The 19,426-nt window shown below is 43.0% G+C and overlaps 1 protein-coding gene across 5 annotated transcripts in view; it reads left to right on the top strand.

Moving 5' to 3' along the window:
• The window catches only part of VWC2L (von Willebrand factor C domain containing 2 like), a 135,221-nt gene that overhangs the window by 26,972 nt on the left and 88,823 nt on the right, over positions 1-19,426 (top strand). For 3 of the 5 annotated variants that reach the window (XM_081183695.1, XM_081183694.1, XM_081183696.1), the window contains exon 3: positions 18,268-18,397. The exons of 1 other annotated variant lie outside the window; for it this stretch is intronic. In XM_081183695.1, coding sequence (XP_081039821.1) covers positions 18,268-18,397 — 130 coding nt within the window. Of the gene's footprint in view, positions 1-15,470; positions 15,580-18,267; positions 18,398-19,426 lie in introns of those variants that run through there. One more of the 5 variants, XM_081183697.1, reaches the window with a different exon arrangement.

Here is a 19,426-nt window from a genome sequence, read left to right as displayed (position 1 = left end):
TGCATGACTTTTCAATTCTGAAGTTAGCTAATAGTGACCCCAGAACATTCACCATAAAAGTGTGAAACAATTAGGAATACAGAGCACAATTCACCCCAAGTGAAGCATGCAAAATGCTCATTCATTTCTATGGGAGAGTGCTAAATGTGAGCTTCCTTCTACTGATATTAATAGAAGTAAAATGTGCTTTGAAATTCAGCCTGGTTCACACAGGAGACTTACATGTGGTCAGAAGCTTTTGATGCTGTACAGGGTTAACAAATCATGCAGAAAGCCCTTTTCCACCTCTACCTATGGCAGTGTGTGTGCGCGCACATGTGTCTTCTTGCAGCGCCAAAGAAGAGGGAAAAAGTCAGTGCACTTGGGCTTCCAGAACAATCTTTTCTAAGAGATCCTGGGCTTTGGGTAACTGTAGTCCCTGCCGGAAACTAGAGGCACCAGAGCCAGCAGGAAGTCTCTGCCTTTGCAAATGCTTGCTTTTAGCTGCCCTGCCGCAGCTGGCCCAGCAACTGGAACCAGTTCATTGTTTCATGCAATTTGTTTTTATAATATTGTACAGGGCTTTTTCATAAATATGTGGTTAATGGCACATGATTCAGCACATTTTGGCACCCTTTGGAGTCCTTTCTTCAAAATCTCAAAAGCTTCTAATAGTTGATAAAGCCGTTTCTTTCCACTTCACGGTGTCAGGTGGCAAGAATGTATCTTAAAAGAATAAAAGCTCATGGCAATATGATAAAAGAGAAAGCAATTGAAATAAAAGCATAATCACCAGTAAGGTGGAGTGAATAGAACCCATCACCCCCTTGTTCAGAATGAGGTAACGCAGCTTCAGTCGGTTCTCATCTGGAAAAGTTGAATCCAGTTCTGGGCAGCGTGGTTTAAGAAGGACATCAGCAAAATGGAATATGTCAAGTCCTATGAAGAAAAGCTGAATAAGTTAAGTATCGTTAATCTAAATAAGGGAAAGTGATATGGCCAGCATCTTTAAATATTTGAAGGGCTGTCACATTGATGTGTTTCTGGTTGCTCCAGAAGATAGTTCTGGGTCTGGGTTTAACTTACAAGAAACAGGGTCTCAACTAAACCTTAGGAATAACTTCCTGGGGGTGTGAGGTATCCAGCAGTGGAAAAGATCAGTCTAAGATGATCTTTCTTAATAGACTCTCCTTCTCTGGAGGTTTAAAAGCAAAGATCGGGTGGCCACCTATCAGGGATGCAATAGGAGTGGGTCTCCTGTACCGGGATGGGGGGGGGGGCGGCTTTTGAGTCTATGATTCTCCACTGGCAGTATAGAAACACTAGGCATTTGTACTATGCCTGGATACATAATTAAAATGTGCAAGATCTATAAAATAAAGTAAAGGTTTTATATTTATTTATCATCATAAAGTACATTCTCAAAATGGGAACGCAATACAAGAAATCAAAACAAATCAACATTAAAACCAAAATGCACCATAAAAGAACAGACAATAGTCATCCTCCAGCAAATTAATTGACTAGCATATAAAACGGCTAAAACCACCTAGGAGAGCTGAAACCAACGATACAGGAGACCTTAATATTAAATTACAAAAATTGATGTTAAAAACCTGGGAGAATGTTTTAAAAAGAAAGGAAGTCTGAAGTGGGTGTCAAGAAAAGCCTCTCCAGGGAGAGGAAAGAGAGGGAGGATATTTCAGAAGAAGGATGGTGGAGGCTCAGTTAAAGCAGAGATCAGGCGACAGAAGGGGTGAGTCTATATTGGACGCATTGCTCTTTGAAGAAGTACAAGTCACACCGTCTCTCTACAACCCTTCTATCCAGCAAGTATCAGGTTAACACATTCATTGGTTTATTGGCACATACGGTGAGAAGTCTCTGGGGGAGATCAATCCATAGTCACCTCAGCAAATGGAATCTGCTATGTCAGCTCCTGTCTGCCGGCAGCCAGCTGAAGTGTGTTAAGTAGAATCTTGTGTGTTAAGACAACTTTGGCTGACTTGGGAAGAGATGCAGAAAGAATCAACAACCTGATAAAAATGAAAGCCCATCCTCGAAATGGATCAGATCGTATGCTCCCAATCAGTGTGGCATGTGAAGGAAGGCAGAAGGAAGAGGAAGGAGACAAAATAACTGCTCCCACCAATATTGCCACGCTTACGCTACAGACTCACACATCGGCTTTATATGAGTGTTCCATTAATGGTAAGTAAATGTATTAAATAAATATATTTCAAAATGACATGGACAAGAGGCAATAATCCTGCAGTGGAAATCAATCAGGAGGATGGACATGATCTTTTTAAAAATAATAATGTAATAATCAGCTGCTTCACTCTTTTTTTCTTGTTCTTGTTTTTAGGAACAGTTTATTAAGATTTTCCTTAGCAAAGAAAAACAAGCAAATAAACAAAAAAATGGAGCATATACACCCATGCATTTTGCTTTCAGCTTTCAAAGAGAAGAGCAAAACAAGTAGAAACCAGGAAATCTCCCACAAATACGCAATCTGAAACACATGAACCAAGTGCTTCACTTTTGAGTTATTGCACTTTCTCATAAAGACCAGGAGAAGGAAACTTAAAAGCCCTGGAAGTTCAGGTCAAACCTGAGACCTGACATCAAGCAGAATTCCAGCTGGAACCCTCTTTCAGAATTGGCCCAGCAGGATTCTGAATGGGGGTCTTGCTAAAGATGTTCTCTGCTGACAAATTCTAGAATAAAGAAGTGACTGGGCACAACCAGGTGCAAGAAAGTAGGCCCTCAGGCCATGTGTAGAACCAGGGATGGTTCAAGAGATACAGCTTTTCCTACGGTTGCCATATTTTGAAGAGCAAAAAGCCACTGAGCCCCCTCGCCTTCCACAGAACGCACACACGGCAGACGTGCGAACCATACCCTCCAACATTTCTCTGATGAAAATAGGAACATCCTATCCAATGATGATGGTGGTGATGATGATGATGATGATGATACCCCAGCCATCTGAATGGGTTGCCCCAGCAACTCTGGGCAGCTTCCAACATATAGAAAAACATAATACAGTCAAACCTTGGTTGTCAAACGTAATCCTTTCCGGAAGACCATTCGACTTCTGAAACATTCAGCAACCGAGGCACAGCTTCTGATTGGTTTAAGAGCTTCTTGCACTCAAGCCGTGTTGGACTTTCAGGTTCTGACAGACATCCGAAAACTGGAGCATTTACTTCCGGGTTTTCAGCGTTTGGGAGCAGAAACGTACGATAACAGAGGCCAACATACAATAACAGACCAATTAAGAGATCCAGAAGAAAGTGCCTATAGTGGGAAATTTTGTTATTTCTTGGTGACTAGAGAAAGGTTGCCAGTGGCTCTTTATCCATGGGCTGGAAAGGGAGGGGTAAAGGTGTGGAGACTATCACAGCCATGCAGAACCTCAGGCCTGGGAGAGGAATGTGCCCCTCAAGGCTCTCTACCTGGTGCTGGGAAGAGTCCCAAGACCCAATTCTGTCACAGGACACTCTCTCTCTCTCTCTCTCTCTCTCTCTCTCTCTCTCTCTCTCTCTCTCTCCCTCCTTGCTCCCTGCCCTCCTTGGGTGCTTTTGCTTGACTGGCTGGAACGTTCTTAAACTGTGGTAATGCCTCTTGCTTGCCTGGTGAGACATGGGGTGGGTATGTAGAAACCTCTGGCTTTTGTGTGGTGTTAATGCATCCTACTGTAAGAGTCACATCTGGGGGCCACTCCCAGGGCTCTATATTATAAAATACCCCCCAAAATTCCTACACCATACCCACCACTGGCACGTGGCCCTCAGCCTAAAGATGTTGCCAGCTCCTGTGTCACTGGGAGAGCAGCAAGTGATCTGGGAATTTATAAAGTGTTTTTCTCTCTCTGTGTGTGTGTCCATGTAGTGTCCTGGACAACCACCCAGTTCCCTTCCCTGCTTATCCAACTAAGGAACTGCAGGAAGAAGGGCGGCATCAGGGCTGGCCCAAGACATTTTGCTGCCTGAGGCAAAGCATCCAGTGGTACCCTCACCACAAGTGTACCACAGAGTACCCAAGGCTGGTCAAAGTACATTGGCGCCTGAGGCACAAAACCCCACAGGTGTCTGCCCCCTTCCCTGGCAGTAAATATACTACTACTACTACTACAACAACAACAAATGAGCTGCCCCTAGACTGCATTCATCTCTTGTTCATCTCTCTTGCTTGTTTCCTGAGCATGCTCAGTTCACTTCCCTGCCATAAGCATAAATATGATGCAGGACATTTCTGTAGCATTTCTGAGTGTTAAAAGTACATTATAGTTCTTTCTTATTGATATGTTTGGTGGTGTGTATTAGTCGAACTGAGCTTCACTCAGTGCAAACATGCAGAATGATTCCAAGGGGTCTTGTTCTCTAACTGAGACACCTTCAAGCTCTGATACCAGTCATTCCTGAAACATGGCAGTGTTGGCTGGTGTGTGAAAAACAGAGTTAAGTCAGAGCATTTTCAAGAAAGACAAAATGACACAATTCCCTTCAGATTACAACCCTTTATTGATTAACAAGCAATAAGCAATAAGGACTCATTCATTCATTCATTCATCACTCCATTCATACCTACCAGATGGTTGGGCCCACTAAAAGAACTGATCAGGTTCTTTTATGAGTCTCTGGACAGCATCCTCCTGCAGGTAGGACAGCATATGATGCCACCTGGGCTTCCCAGCCATTATATAGTCTCAGGTCCCCATATAGCTACATTGTCTTGTATTGCAGGGGTTGGACTAGCTGTCGGCATGCTGATTCCTCAAATAGATATGAATAGTTATAGTTGAAAACACCTTGGTTTCCGGCATGTTGTCGTACTGTCTTTATGAATAGCATGTTTCTTTCAACATGTCTTCTATGAACAGTCTTGTCTCAGTCATCTTTCAAGAACAGGTTGTCCTCTATTTCACCCAGACATGCTGTCATTCTGCTTATCTTGTCTTGTACAATCCAGTAACTGGTTCACTAGTTCATCCATCCTGTTCAGCTGGCGCAATATTCAATAGTTTAATGATGGTTCTTTGTATTGCAGTCCATTTTCGTCCATCCTGTTTTTGCCTTCAACTCAGTAGTCCTATGTGTTGAAATTCAATCAGTTCTTTATCTTTAATTCTTCAGTTCTTTATCTTTAATTCTTCAAAGCCACTAACCATCTGGTTCTCATTCATTCCTTCAGACATATTTCCATTCATAACTCCATTCAGACCCATTAGACATACTAAATATATCATCAATTATAAAATGAGAACACATTTGGTTCTCAGACTATTCCTGTGACTTAAAAACATCTTAGTGAATCACATATAGGAGATTCAACATATACCTGAACATTAGTATTGTGTATAAGTGTCATTTATCACCTATAACTGCTACATATGAATGGCATCCTTCATATCCCTATAAGAATATAACACAGTGTGTCAGAACATCTGTTTTGTAACCGAAGGAGCAGCATCAAACCTACATCAATGCTGTTGTTTGATACCTTGGGGAACTCAAAACCAACCATATTGAAAGAACACCCCTAATACTAACATAACACCTTTATTCATACACAATTTATGAAAAACACCTTTTCACCCTCACAGTGTGCACATACCCATGTGTGACATTTGCCTGGGAATGTTAAGGAAACAGCCATGGCAGCTGGAGTTGAACTGTAGCCGAGGACGAGAAGTCCAAAGGGAATTAAAACAGATGGAGTTGACATGAAAATTGGGGGGGGGGAGAGGGGGGAGGGAGAGGTATTTCCCTCCCCACCAGTTCCTGTGCCATTTCTCAGCTCTTCAGCCAGTGACTTTCTCCTATTCATAGAAATGAAGGACTTATTGTTTGTCAATCTACAATCCTGTACATACTTCCTTGGGAGTAAGCTCCACTGAACTTTATCTTCAAGATAAAGCATTTCTTTAGCCTATCTCTAAAGCCTGTCTTCAGGAGAGATTTGTGAGGCTAATCCAGTGGTTACTAACAAAGTGATCTGCTGCCGATGTCCTGTCATAGCAAACAGCACAGATTTGAGCAGAAGGTTTAGGAAAGAGGAAGAACTGCAATATGCTGCAGCTGTCAAATGGCAGATGAAGTATAATTAGGAAACAAATGCAACTGTACAATTAGTGCAATTAAGGCATAATATGGAAAATATCATGAGACCATTAAGTATGTCATGAGTCTCTTTGACATACTGCATGCACTAGTTGTCTGACCTAAAAAGTGGTATAATTCAACTGGACGTTTTTTCCTGAAAGGAAAAATACAAATGAATAGGAATAGGGTATGCTCTCCTCCTAGGCAGAGCCTAAAATATGAGATCTCTTTGGCTCAGAGAAGAAAAAGCTAAAGGCAAACATGATGGAGGCTTACGGAGATCAAAGTTCCCAGTTCACTTGCTGCTCTCCCAAAAGCACAGGGTGGGAATATTTACTATCCTTGTATACCACAAGAAATGCAGAAAACTTTGTAGGATCTGCACCCAACAAACTTAAATTATTATGGGGGGGTGTCATGTACACCATGGTAAAGATTTTGGCATTTACTGACACGGTCTAGACAAATTCCTGAAAGGTATGAGCTATTCTCTGAGAGCCTGTTTTTGAAACCCGTTGTATTTGGTCTAAATCTGAGATTCGCAGAAGCTTGGACAGAACCATGGGGTTCTGTTATATATTTCTGTTAATGTATCTCAAACCAGTTGCTATATTAAGATGGGATTATGGGACTAAAGGGCCACTCATCTGGCAAAAAAAGCATGCTCTGATACAGTTTAAACCACAATTAAATGTATATAGATTGAAATACATTTTGTATTAGGGTGTTTGTTTCTAGTTTATTGTAGCATTAATTGATGATCTGAATGTGCGAATGAGAAGTCAAGACCAGTTTATGCAGAGTCAAGCAGCAAAGCGTTTTTGGGATGTAGCACTTCAGGTTGCATGCTTGACTGCCCCGCTGGATAATTCTTAATTGAAACACACCCACAACACACATACACACACTTCACATAGAAAATAAACGTGTTGGGGGAAGTATTCGTTCTAGTCTCATCAGGGGCGCCGACTTATAAAAAATATTGGGGGGGCCCATACCGGGGTCCTGCCGCTGGTTCGCTCGGGTATCCGGGAGAACGCAGTTCGAGGTGGCGGTGTTGGGGAGAGACCCTCGCTCAGGGCGCCACAAGACTTGGCGGCCGGCGGCCTATCTGGGGGGTTTTGGAGCGTATTTCGGCGGAGCGATTGGGGAGGAGGGGGCTTGTTGCCGGATTCTTCAGCTGGGCCGGAGATCCGCTGCTGGGGGGTCCCTGGGGCGAGTTGTGAGCACGGCCTGCTGAAGGGAGATCCAGCCGATTGCGCAACAGGGACGGCCGGGGCTCTCCGGCTAGGGTGCGAGGCTGGCTGGCTGGCTGGCGAGGGAGCAGGTGGGGAGGAGGCGCTGGACGGCGGCGGCGCTCTGCTGGAGGGGCGCCCGAGGTTATTGGGGGGGCAGAGCCCCCCCAAACAAATTTTTGAGGGGGCTCGGGCCCCCTCAGGCCCCATGGAGTCGGCGCCTATGAGTCTCATCCCTGCATGCTGTTCTTAATTGGTTCATGGAGTTCATGTCACAGAGGATTTATTGATTACATTTATAGCTCAACTCTTTTTCAAGGAACTCAAGCAGGGGCTGCAGGGTTCTCCCTGCCATGTTATCCTCCCAGCAACCCAAGAGAGGCAGCGACTAACCCAGGCTCAGCCAGTGAGCTTTGTGGTTGGAGGAGGAATTGAACTTCAGTCTTCAGGATTCAGTCTTCAGGGCAGTCATAGGTTTCCTTAGTGGACAGCCATGGATTCACTGAGTGGCCTTGGGCCATTCACCTATTTTCCCGCTTGTAAAGAGGACATAATTCTGACCTCCCTTTCAAGTTTGTTGCAGGAATGAGAACGTTCTGGACAGCAAAAGCCTCTTTGTAGTGAATATTGCATAAACGACGCACCCTTCACTGTGATTGCATGTCATTCTGGGACAGCGGATCTGAAGTGGAAATGTAATTAAAACAGCTCTGGTTTTTTTAAAAAGTTACATTTATATGCCTCCATTTATCTGAAGATCACAAGGCGGTTTACAGCATAAAAAATACATATGGATTAATTGGAGTTCTTGGACCTAGAGTGTGGCCCTGTGGTTTTCGAGCCAGGAGTTCTTTTTTTTTAATATAATATTTATTGAAAATTTTTGAAATTACAAAGAAAAAACAAAGCGAAGAAAGAAAATAGAAAAAACAAAGAAAAAACAAACCACATTCAAAAAACAAAAATACACCGCAGACAAACAAAAATAAGTCCGTCATTCTCAAATCCCCAAGTCTCATCACCTTCTTTCTTAGACCTCCTCCTCGTCCCTTTTTTTGTATCCTGGTTATTAATTATGCAGCAAATCCTTTCCATATTTCATAGTATTCTGTCATTACGTTACCTTAATCTATTTTCATCTTATCTTATAGAAAACCTTAAAAACTTAAAACTTAAAACTTATTTTTACCGACTTCTCACAACCATAATATTCTTGCCTAATTCTTTAAACATTTTTGCTAGAGCCAAATAATTTCGTTCCAACATTTTTCTAACATTCATCAATTTTATAAAACAATCCTGATAATAAAAAGAGAAATAAAAACAATCCAATCTTCATCCAGCGTCCCTTCCTCCTGGTCCCGGGTTTTGTCAGTCCTTTTTATCCCATCGATCTAGCGCATTAACCTGGCAACCTTATATCCGAGGCCCTTAAATCTCTTCCAGGTCCCTTCCGCAGCTCTTCTTCATATTCTCCTTTCACTCGTGGGAACTCCAGCTTGATGATGTCTTTGACCCTTTTCAACAAATCAGCCCCTTTTCCATAGTCCAGACTCAACTCCATGTGGTATTTAGGAAGATGTTTCAGAATCCCTCCAAAATTGAGAGCCCCCACAGCTCCAAACATCTCACGGCCCATTGCCAGACTCGGAAAGTCCAAACATCCTTGCATAGGGGGGTCTATCCAACCCTCCATTTCCAAACCAGTCCAAACTTTATCTTTCCAAATCTGGCTTTTTCCAAGTTCATTTGTCAAATCCAAAAGCTCTTGTTCCTGCAAGGCCGCAGCTCCCTCCATCTCTGGCGCCCAAGATTCAGCAACATCCTCTTCTCTCATCTGCTCTGTCAGGACACACTCCTGATCTAATTCCTGGGTGGGCTCCACATAGTTTCCCACTGCCTGTTCAAAAATTCTGGCCGCATTAGTCATCAAATCCATCTTCTCACTTAACTGTTCCAGTAGGGCACTTGTTTTACAGAGAGCACACAGCAGAGCCTCTGGATACATTGTCCCACAAGGTCACAAGTCCTTTCCCACGATTGTAATCTGAGACAGCTGCAAGCTCCCTGGAATTAGTTACAGTTTCACAGTCTCCCTCTAGGGGGAGAACTTCTATTTGTTCTTGCAACAAAATATCTTTTTTGAGATATTTTGTCAATATTTGTTCCTTTAAAGTGCGAAAGGAAGCAATGGAATCACTATGTTTCTCTTCCTTTAACTATCTGTCAAAAACGTTTGTCTCTGGTCATTGAGCTTCAAAACGTCAGTCCTGACACCTCGCTCCAGGATCAGGACGGTGGAAAGTTACTTTGCTTTAAACTCACTTCTGCAGGTTTAAACAGTCCAAAAAAGATCCCCCTTCTTCTCCTGCTACCGAAGGGGGGTTCAACAGTTTTAAATGATGAAAGCCAATCCTTTAAAAGCGATTTTCTGAGCTCTAGTTTACGTTGTCTTTGCATTATTCTGTCTACAAAGAAACGGAAGGCTGACTTCCTGTTTAGACCTTCCCGTTTCAGTACCAAATTAAAATAAATTTTTAAGTCCAATTCCTTTCTTCTTGCAAGTCCTTATTTAAAGTCCGATTGTTCAAAGTTTAAGTACTCACGGGTGCTTATTTTAGAAGCCAAATTGTCCCAGGAAAAAGGCAGCGCTCTCCGGCAACGGCTGTGCGGCTTCGCTCCACGGAAATAACAGTTGACTCTCTTTTTTAAAAAAAAAAAATTTTTTTTTGTTTTTCACCTTTTATAAAGACAAAATACACACAAAAAATACAAAAGACAAAAACATGTATAATTTCAGAAAATCCTACTTTCCTAACCTTGTTCCCTGACTTCCCCCCACCCCCCTTCATGCATCCCAATTCCCAGAATTATGTCAGCAAATTGGTATTTCTCCTCTTAACCATCTTAATATTACCTCTTTCATAAAAAAAAATAAAAAAATTCTAAGTTGGACTCAAATTCCCTTCCATCGATTTCCCATTTTGTCTTAAATAAAGGTCATATTAACTAAACCCAAAGGTCTTGAGTGTTTTTAAAATTCTATTCTTCCCTCCCTCCCATCCCCGGTTCTCGTCCCTTCCCCAATACATGTCCAAAATAGCAATTCTTAGCCTGGGTTCCTCACGTCTGAGGCTTTCAAGTCTCTTTCAGTCCCTCTCCGCCGGTCTTGTTGGTAGTCCTTTATGTCGGTCGTCGGATCTCGAAAGAGTTCTATCACCATCCAACCATATTCTCTTCCCACAAGGGCATTTGGAAACAGCTGCTGGAAAATTTCCACAAGGCCTGCATCTTCAGAATCAAAGTCAAAGTGGAGGCCCCAATCATATTTCTTTATTTTAAATTCCTGTATTCCATAAACTCCCGGGGCCTCCTCCTTCTTCTTTTGCATCTTTCGCAGATTTGTGGTAGATATGATCCAAAAGTCTCCTTGCTTATATTCCACAGATGTCAGCTCCTGGTTGGTGCTTTCCAACTTTATTTCCTCTTTTTCTTGTTTAGTCTCTTCCACTTCTTTTGATATCATTTCCAATTCAGCTGTGGATTCTTTCTCATTCAGGTCCTCAATACATTCAGCAGAGCTGCTTGTTCCAGAAGTCAAGGTCATAAGTTGTTTATTCATAGCCAGACTCTGCTCTTGTAAGATTCCCACAAAATGAAACATTCTTTCGATTTCCACTAGTAACTTTCCATCCACAGCCATTGTAGTTTCACAGAGTTCCCCCTAGAGGGAATCTGGTTACTTGGTAATCTTTCTCCAACAATCCTCTAACTTATTGTTATTACTTTGTTTCCAACAATTTTAGTTCAGTTGTAACTCATTTTAGTCCAGAGGAATCTTAAATAACAAATTTTTCCACTCTAAACTGTCCGTTTGACAGCTTTGACAGCCGTCAAACTCCGCACCTCTTCCACAAGCTCAAAAACAGGACGCTCCCGGGCCCGGGAGGGGGGGTTGTTTACAACAGAAAGAAAGCTTCCAAAACTCCACTCTCCAGCTCAAAATTTCTTTTTGCCAAATCTTGGAAGTTAAAATCTTTTTTAACTCACCCCACAAAGGGTAGGCTCTCCAGCTTAGTTCTTAAGTCGTTGCTTTAGATCGTCTGCAGAAGGGGGGGTGCGGACTTCCTTTTAGCACACCCCCCGGTCGTCTCAAATTCACGGGATAATATTCTTAAAATCCAATTCCACCTTACTCACGGGTTATTCTTTTCAGTCCGAATTTCAAGGAAGGAAGTCAGCGCTCTCCAGTCATGGCTCGCGGCTTCGCTCAACCGAGGTAGCGATCGACTCTCAGCGCCACGCCACCCTCCGTACCCTCTCCGCAGCCTTTAAAAAGGCTCTTCGTGAGTCGGGGGCGCTTAAGGCGCCCACCGAGTCTTCAGTCCGCAGGCTTCAGCGCCTGCGGTTTTTAAGGGTCCCCGCGTCGCCGGCGCGGCAAGACCCGTCCTCAGCTGAGCAGATTCCCTCCGCAGCTCAGAGGGAATCCGCCATTTCCAGATCGCGCCAACCCGGAAGTCCGGAAATAGCAGTTGACTCTCAGCACCGCGCCACTTCCCCCTCTTCACTTCGGAGCCCGTTAGTGGGTTCCTTTGCGAGTTGGGGGGGCGCTAAAGGTGCCCGCCAAGTCCCATGGTCACAGGCTTCATCCGCCTGTGATTTTTTGCAGGGTACCCGCTTCGCCATAGCGGAAAAGACCCGTTTCACGCAGAGCTAGTCCCTCCAGTTCAGAGGGAGTCCGCCATTGCCGATGGCGCCACCCCGGAAGTCTCTAGAGCCAGGAGTTCTTTTGCCCACAAAATATTATTTATTTTTAGATTCATGAAGGTGGGTCTGTATGGTAGGAAACACCGCTTGCATTTTGCAGTGCTATGCATGTTATCGGCTACACTGCAAAGACTCCTCTCCCACGCAGGACCGCTAACATAACATAGACCTCAACTATCTGAAAGACCACCTCCTTTCATACAGACCCCCTCTGGGGTCAAAAAACACTGCTTACCTTCCCACGGCTGCCGTGAAGAAGCTGCCGGAACTGCCAATCATTTCACTTACCATTTCTGCCTGCAGGGGCTGCAGATCAGCCCTGTGGCTATAGGGTAGCATGGAGGCTGCAGGGGGGCTGGAGCCACTGTCCCTCCCAGAATGCTCCACAACTTTGGGGAATATCGGGTGTTGGTGAGGCCTGCTTTGCTTGCTGCCTGTGCGTACCCCCCCCACACACACACAGCCCAAGGTGCTGGTGCTTTGAATATTTAATAAAATATCAAAGTTCTTCTGATTGATGTTTAAAATATTGATTTCTTAATCTGGGGTTCAAAAAAATGGGGGTCAAATTTTACATGGGGGCATCTTATACACATAAAAATATGCTTTCTATAGCTAGAGAAAGGAGCCTTGTAAGTTAGAAAGGAAGACCGTGTTGCGTTCCAGTCAGGAGTTAGAAATGATGAAAATGGAACTGGAGATGGCTAGAAGTCAAACAGATCAAGCGAAAAGATCAAGGTAGGAAAGAGAAAAAATAGCTAGAATTCAGGTAGAAGAAAAGGAAACAGAAAGGGAGCATGAAAAAGAAATGTTTAACTTTAAAATGCAGGAGATACAACTTAGGGCAGAGTTGTTTGCACCACAGAGAAGTGGGCAAGTTCTCTCAGGGGAACAGGGGGAAATTCCCAGATACCAGAGGCATAATGATATAGAACCCTTTCTGATTAGTTTTGAAAGGACTTATTTTCCAAAATTGGAGAAGACTAGAAACACACCTTCAACTAAAAATGTTAAGTTGGTTAAAGAGTCAAAACCTGCCCACAGACCTTGATGACAGCCAGCCTGAGAGACCAGCCAAGGTCTTGCAGGTCTGGAGAGTCCAGGAGGACGTGGACAGGGGCCATATGGAGGCTTTGAGAGGGAGTGAGGAGGGGTGCGATGGGATTAAGGGACACTGGTTCTGAGGTAACTTTCATCCAAACTCGCACCTCAGCCGAGCACACAGAAAATGATGGCAAGGAATTGGCGCAAAGTATCCATGATACAGAGTTCTTAGCTGAGCAAAGGCAAGGGCGGGATCTAGACACATCAAAGAAGCATTTTAGTTAAAACGCGTTGTAAACCTCATAAAGGGAAATCACATTGATGAAAGACAGGACTCCACAGCACCATCTGGTGTCACAGTGTTATAATGCATATAAAACAGGTTGTGGTTTTTTTTACTAATGTAACTGAGTCCAAGACGACTCTTTAAAGGAACTGTGGATTAAGGCCGAGAACTCCCCAAGGGAAGCTACAGTACAGTAAAGGCTGTTGCATATGTGACATGTCACACAATTTAGGTTCCTGACTGCAGCAGGGCTGCTTCAAGTCTGTGGAGGAGACACTCCCACAGCCTAGCATTTTGTTCTGTGTGTGGCATCTCTTCAGGGCTGCCCCGAGTTGTTACTTACTGTAACAACTTCATGGTGTTACACCTATTTTTCTTGGGAAAAAAGCATCACCTCTCAGCCTTTTCCATCCAACTGGCAGCTATTAGCTGCTGTGACTACTTGTGAGTGAGATCCAGGTGTGCCCCATTAAGTACACTTGGACAATTGTTATCTCTTATAAGGTGCTGAACGTCTTTAACTTCTGCCTAGGACCTATGAAAGCCTTTGAGAGGGACATCTTTCTTTTTCTTGAGGCCTGGGAGTAGAGTGATAAGGGCATGTATTGATTCTTGTGCAAAGGCTTCATAATTTTAAGCAATGATATTGGAAATGGATGATGGAAAATTTTTCTAGAGTGAGAAAATCGTATGTGTTTGGAACGGGGTGGGGGGAGATTTATTTGGTTGCACGGCACAAGAAAACAGCTCAAGATTTGATGGTGTGGAAAATAAATGGAGAGAAAAGGTCCAGAACTGGTTCAAAAAATGCTCCTTCTCCAAAGATTTGAACATTTCCTTATGCCATACAGTGGTGTGATTTTCTTTCATCCCGACAGTTGCTTTCCGTGTCATACAATATCCTATTTCTCTCTGGTGTCATTTTCAGGTAACACTAACACCCCAGAAGCAAAAAAAGATACATCTGTCATGTCTCATTTACTCAGAGCAAAGTCATTTGGGGGCATTTTCCACATCTATTTGATGCTCTTCCATCCCCAGAATATGCAGCTAGCTTGTAGCACCACTGGAAACTTGCAAGACATTTCTTGACATCTCTGAAACGAGTGTAATATTCTCGTGAAAAAGAAATCCCACAGGATGTGCTAATAAAGGAAGGTCTCTGTTATATCACAGAAACTAGCTGAAAGCATCCCTGGGTCTTAGTCACTAAAGTGTGCATATGTGTGTGTTTGTATGTGATAATTTTCTATGGCAAAAATCAAAGGGAACATGGAATCAGAATGATAATTAGACAGGGTGATCCACCTCCCACAGATTCCTCCTTTTGCTTAAAGACTACTGATTTTTATCAAATTTGCCAGAGTCACAAGGAAGCAGAATGGTGATAAGGATTAGAGACTGTAGACACTGAGACAAAGGAGACGAAGCTTTAATTAGCTCATTTCAGGGCAGACATGAATTTCTTAGGAACAGATTGTTTGATTCCAGACATATGGAGCATCTCTGAGGTGAACTGCAAAGAGCTTTATGTCTGCAAGACATAGCATTGTTTTGCAATTCATGAAGCAGAGAAAGCAACACCATTCAAAAACTGTAAAGCCATAATATATATATTCACCCCTTCTTCATTTGTGTTCCAGTTTAATTTAAACTGTGTTCATGGCACCAGTGTTAATGTTTTGTTTTGTTTTTATAATATTTTTATTAGATTTTCAACAAAGATAACAAAAATAAAAAACAAACAACAACAACCACAAACAAAGAAAAATATACATAAAAGCAATATAAAATATCCAGATCCTGTGACTTCCCTCCCCCTCTCCCTGGTTCCTTAAATTTCCTTTTCAATTGCACATGCTTTCTACTCCAAATTATTGTTCTACCTCAAATTTCCTACACTATTTCTAAATTTACAAGTGTTCTTAAAATCCTACCAATGTATTAACCTGTTTACAATACTTTTGTAAGTAAGTGTTAATGTTTAAAGTGATTTTAAAGTGATTTTAGGTAGACATTGACTGTGGTGCATCTACGTCCTTGGTCTAGAGGCAAGAGTGCAGTCAGCTGCAAGAACAATGTCATTTCCAGACTGACCTGTCCCAGTAAAAACTGTGCAATATTAGATAGATCAGAACACCCTCAGAACAACCTTGTGTGGTAGGTTAGACCGAGATATTAGTATTCCAGGTCACTCAAGGGATTTCATAGCTGAGTATGGATTTGAAGCCTCCCCTCCCATACATATTACACTATTCTAGAAAAATGCAAGTTTCAAAAAACAGTAGAGCTATTACTTCTGTATCCTTAGATAACTATCCTGAGGTAGTGATTGTGAAAACAAGCTCTTGGTACATTGCCATCGATGGTCAATAGACCATGAAACAGGATGAGCATGTAGAAATATGTGCAAAGTGCTTCCATCCATTGAGGGTGCCCCATCGGAGCCCCGTGTTTCCGTCTCCCGGGAGGCGAGTGAGGCCCACCAAAGAAACAGGGCTGGCTGGAGGGAGGGGTTGCTTCTCCTGCGTTTCCAAGTGAGCTTCTCAAGTGTGCCAGTACTGCGCGGCGGCGGTGAGGGATGGGCTGGAGGGGCGGGCTCCTCCTGCCCCGTCCCCCAGCGTACACACTTGTGCACATGCGCCTTGGCGTGTGCACTCCCCCCCCCGGAGGCATTACTACACCCTATGCCCGTTTGGGTTACTCGATTTGGAGTACAGTTCAGGTGCCTTATCTTCCTGCAAAGCAACAGAGGCAGCCAGGAGAATTTAGATGAGACGAGTTGTATCTGCACATAATCAATGGAAGGGTTTGGAGGCTGGAGAAGAGTCCAGGCAGAGGGCCTTTCAAACTGAGTCACACATTTTCATCCTGTATGTCCAAAGTCCACCAGTCGGTTTATTTTATTTTTTTAAATGATATTTATTAATGTTTCACAAACAATAAAAACAAATTCCAACATTTAAACTACAAAAGCAAAACAAATAAAAGGTTCACAGTAGAAAAACAGTTGATAGAAGAAAGAAGAAAAAATAAAGAATAAAGAATAAGAACAAAGAGAAAAGCCAAAAATCAAAACTAAAAATAGATTAATATTTTCAAATCTTATATTTTCTTCACTAGTTTCTTGACCTCCTCACACCTCCCATTTTGTATTCCAGTTCAAATGTTACATTCAGCAAATCCTTACCCTCTAACATTCATCCTTACTCCATATATTAACCTATTATTATAGATATCCATTTCCAGTTATCAATCCCTATTACATTTTCTTAAGCATCACTTTAGTCCACCAGTCGGTTTAATCTGGCCCCTGTGGCAGTTTATTTCCTGGGGTAAAATCCTAAAAAAAAAACCTCAACAATTTCAATTATATAAAAAAAAGCTCAACAATTTTGGTCGGCCCCCACAGCCCTTCACTTCATCAAATCTGGCCCTCTTTGAAAAAAGTTTGGACACCACTGGACGTTACATGTCTGGAAAACTCTGGCACCAGCAAATAAGGTGGTTTTTATTACAGATCTAATTTCTAGATATTTCTAGATATTTCTATGAATAACCAAGCGTTTGACATGTAGAGCTGAGGGAATTTTTTGTGAGTTTTAGTTCTCATATGAGAGTTTGCATATTCAATGAGAAAGAACTTTTTGTTTAACGGCTAAGCCAGGGAGTGCATAGTTTTCTGAAGTCTTAAAAACCAGCCTACTAGTCATGGGTGTAGCCGGGGGGGCAGGGGGACAGCTGTCCCCACAAATCAATAAAAATCTGAGGTTCTGCCCCCCAACAAAAGCCTGCTCCCCAACAAAAATCCTGGCTATGCCCATGCTTCTAGTGTCAGAACCTGGATGAAAAATAGACTCTGAAGTGCATAGTCAGCACTCCACTGAAAACAGGGGAGCTTCTGTACAACAATGAAAACGAGACAGGGAATTTTGTTTTAGCCAGGCCAGCTCCAGGTCTGAGGTGGCCCCTGGCAAAGTGCTACCTGCTTTGTTATCTGACAACTTGTGCCCCCCACCAAGGTAAGGGGCCATGCTCATGGGCTCACTGGCAGTGGGTAGCAGCAGTGCACTGCACTCTGCAGCAGATCGAGACCATTGGACTGGCCACTTGGAATTTCCAGCAATGATCCAATATAGCACTGCAGGGAATTTAAAATGGCAGGCAGCTCACAGCCACATTCAGCAGGCGGCAACAGCACTTGTGGTCCTTCTGCAATTTTAGCTCAGGTCTAAAATGCAGGTATGAAAACTATGGGAAATGTAACTGGAAGTTCTGCTCCAGCCTTTCCTCAGTATTGGCCAGATCCACACCATAGATTTAAAGCACTTCCAAAACACATTTAAAGCACATGACTTCCCCCAAAGAAGCATTGAAGCTGTGGTTTCTTAAGGGTGCTGGGAACTCTAGCTCGGGGGGGGGGGGAGCTACAGTACCCAGGATTATTTTGCATTGGGTATATGGCGTGGCTTTGCCCAGTGTTAATTTGTCCTCCTAGCCTCAGGACATATGCGTGTTCCTTTAGGCTGGAGTAGCTGGCTTTCGTGTCAAACAACAATGGTGAAATCCTAACCCTTTATCTGGTCAGTATTGCAGTGGTAGGAGAAGAAAGGGGCATTTTTGTCCACACACCCTTCCCTCCTATGGAACTTTTGTTGACTCCTTGGAAGCATGAACTGTCAGAACTTTGTCAATAAAGTAAAGCTCATTTTTGTTACATTATGTGCATGTGCCATATTGTCAAATGAATAAGCTAAGTGGGTTTTATGTCTTGAGATATAAATAATACTAACTGATGGAGCTACTAGAAGGGGGAAAAATGGGCTAATTTGAGCTTTGTTCCTAGCCCTCTCCATGTGAATGGTGTCGCTGTGAGCCCAGCAATGAAGTTCACTGTGTTGTAGCAGACTGTGCCGTTCCTGAATGTGTCAACCCAGTCTATGAACCAGAACAGTGTTGTCCAGTCTGCAAAAATGGTAAGCTTTCAATACATAAAAAAGAATGTGTGTGTGTTCTTTTTTTTTTTTAAAAAAAAAACAACCTTCTGTACATCACTTAGAAACTTAACTTCATTAGGAAAAGCTGGGACTAAGCTTGTGCTAAGAGCAGTGCAGGATTTACATCTAAGCTAAACAAGCTATAGCTTAGGGCCCCACTCTCTTGGGGGGAGCAAAAAAATTAAGGGGAAAAAACCTGGATGTCCATTTCCAAAATTTAAGATAAAAAACAAATAAAATAAAACCTACATATAGCAACAGTGTTTTGTGTTGTATAGGCTCCTATGATGCAAGTCATGGGCCCCGCCTGCTAGCCTGCTCCCTAAAATATCACTGGTTTGCTCATTTCTATATATAGGGTGCCTACATTCTGCATGGACTGGTTGCAGGGCAACATGTGCAAATGGTCCATATATTCAACACAAAAAACAGTGACAATCTGTTGTTGACAAAGAACAGCTGGTCATATAAAAGGCCCCATTGCCTTCAGGAGCTGAGGGCCTCATCAAACCTAAATCCAGCCCTGGCTAAGAGCAATCTGATTCATGGCTGCTGGGATAATAGATCCTGATGCCATGCTCCACTTTACAGCCATACAGAGGTCAAGCTGCCACATGGCATTATGCTTTTACTTCTGCCCCGGGGCAGAGGATGCATGGAAGAGTGGCAGGAGTAGGAGAAAATGGCAAGCAGCAAGGAACTGGGTAAGGCAAGTAATGACCAGACTCCTGGAATAAGGTGATTAAGCCTCAAACTGTAGCTGAGACAGCTTGAACATTTTCTTGCATGCCTTAGCAAACATGAGGACCAGAAGCTTACTTTTACTGCTCTGTATGATTAGAAGCATCTTCAGTATAGTCTGAAAAGAATGCTGGGTGACAATACTGGTTCAGTTCATAACTGGAGTCTGCAAGAGAGCTTGGTTCATTCACAGCCCAGTTATGACCCCCAACTGGCCCTTCTCACACCTCAGGGATGTTACCTAGAGCATAACAGGGTTCCAATCGC

Source organism: Podarcis bocagei, assembly GCF_964188305.1.
Source record: "Podarcis bocagei genome assembly, chromosome: 1".
Lineage (NCBI taxonomy): Eukaryota > Metazoa > Chordata > Lepidosauria > Squamata > Lacertidae > Podarcis > Podarcis bocagei.
This window is presented reverse-complemented; position numbering and strand designations above follow the sequence as displayed.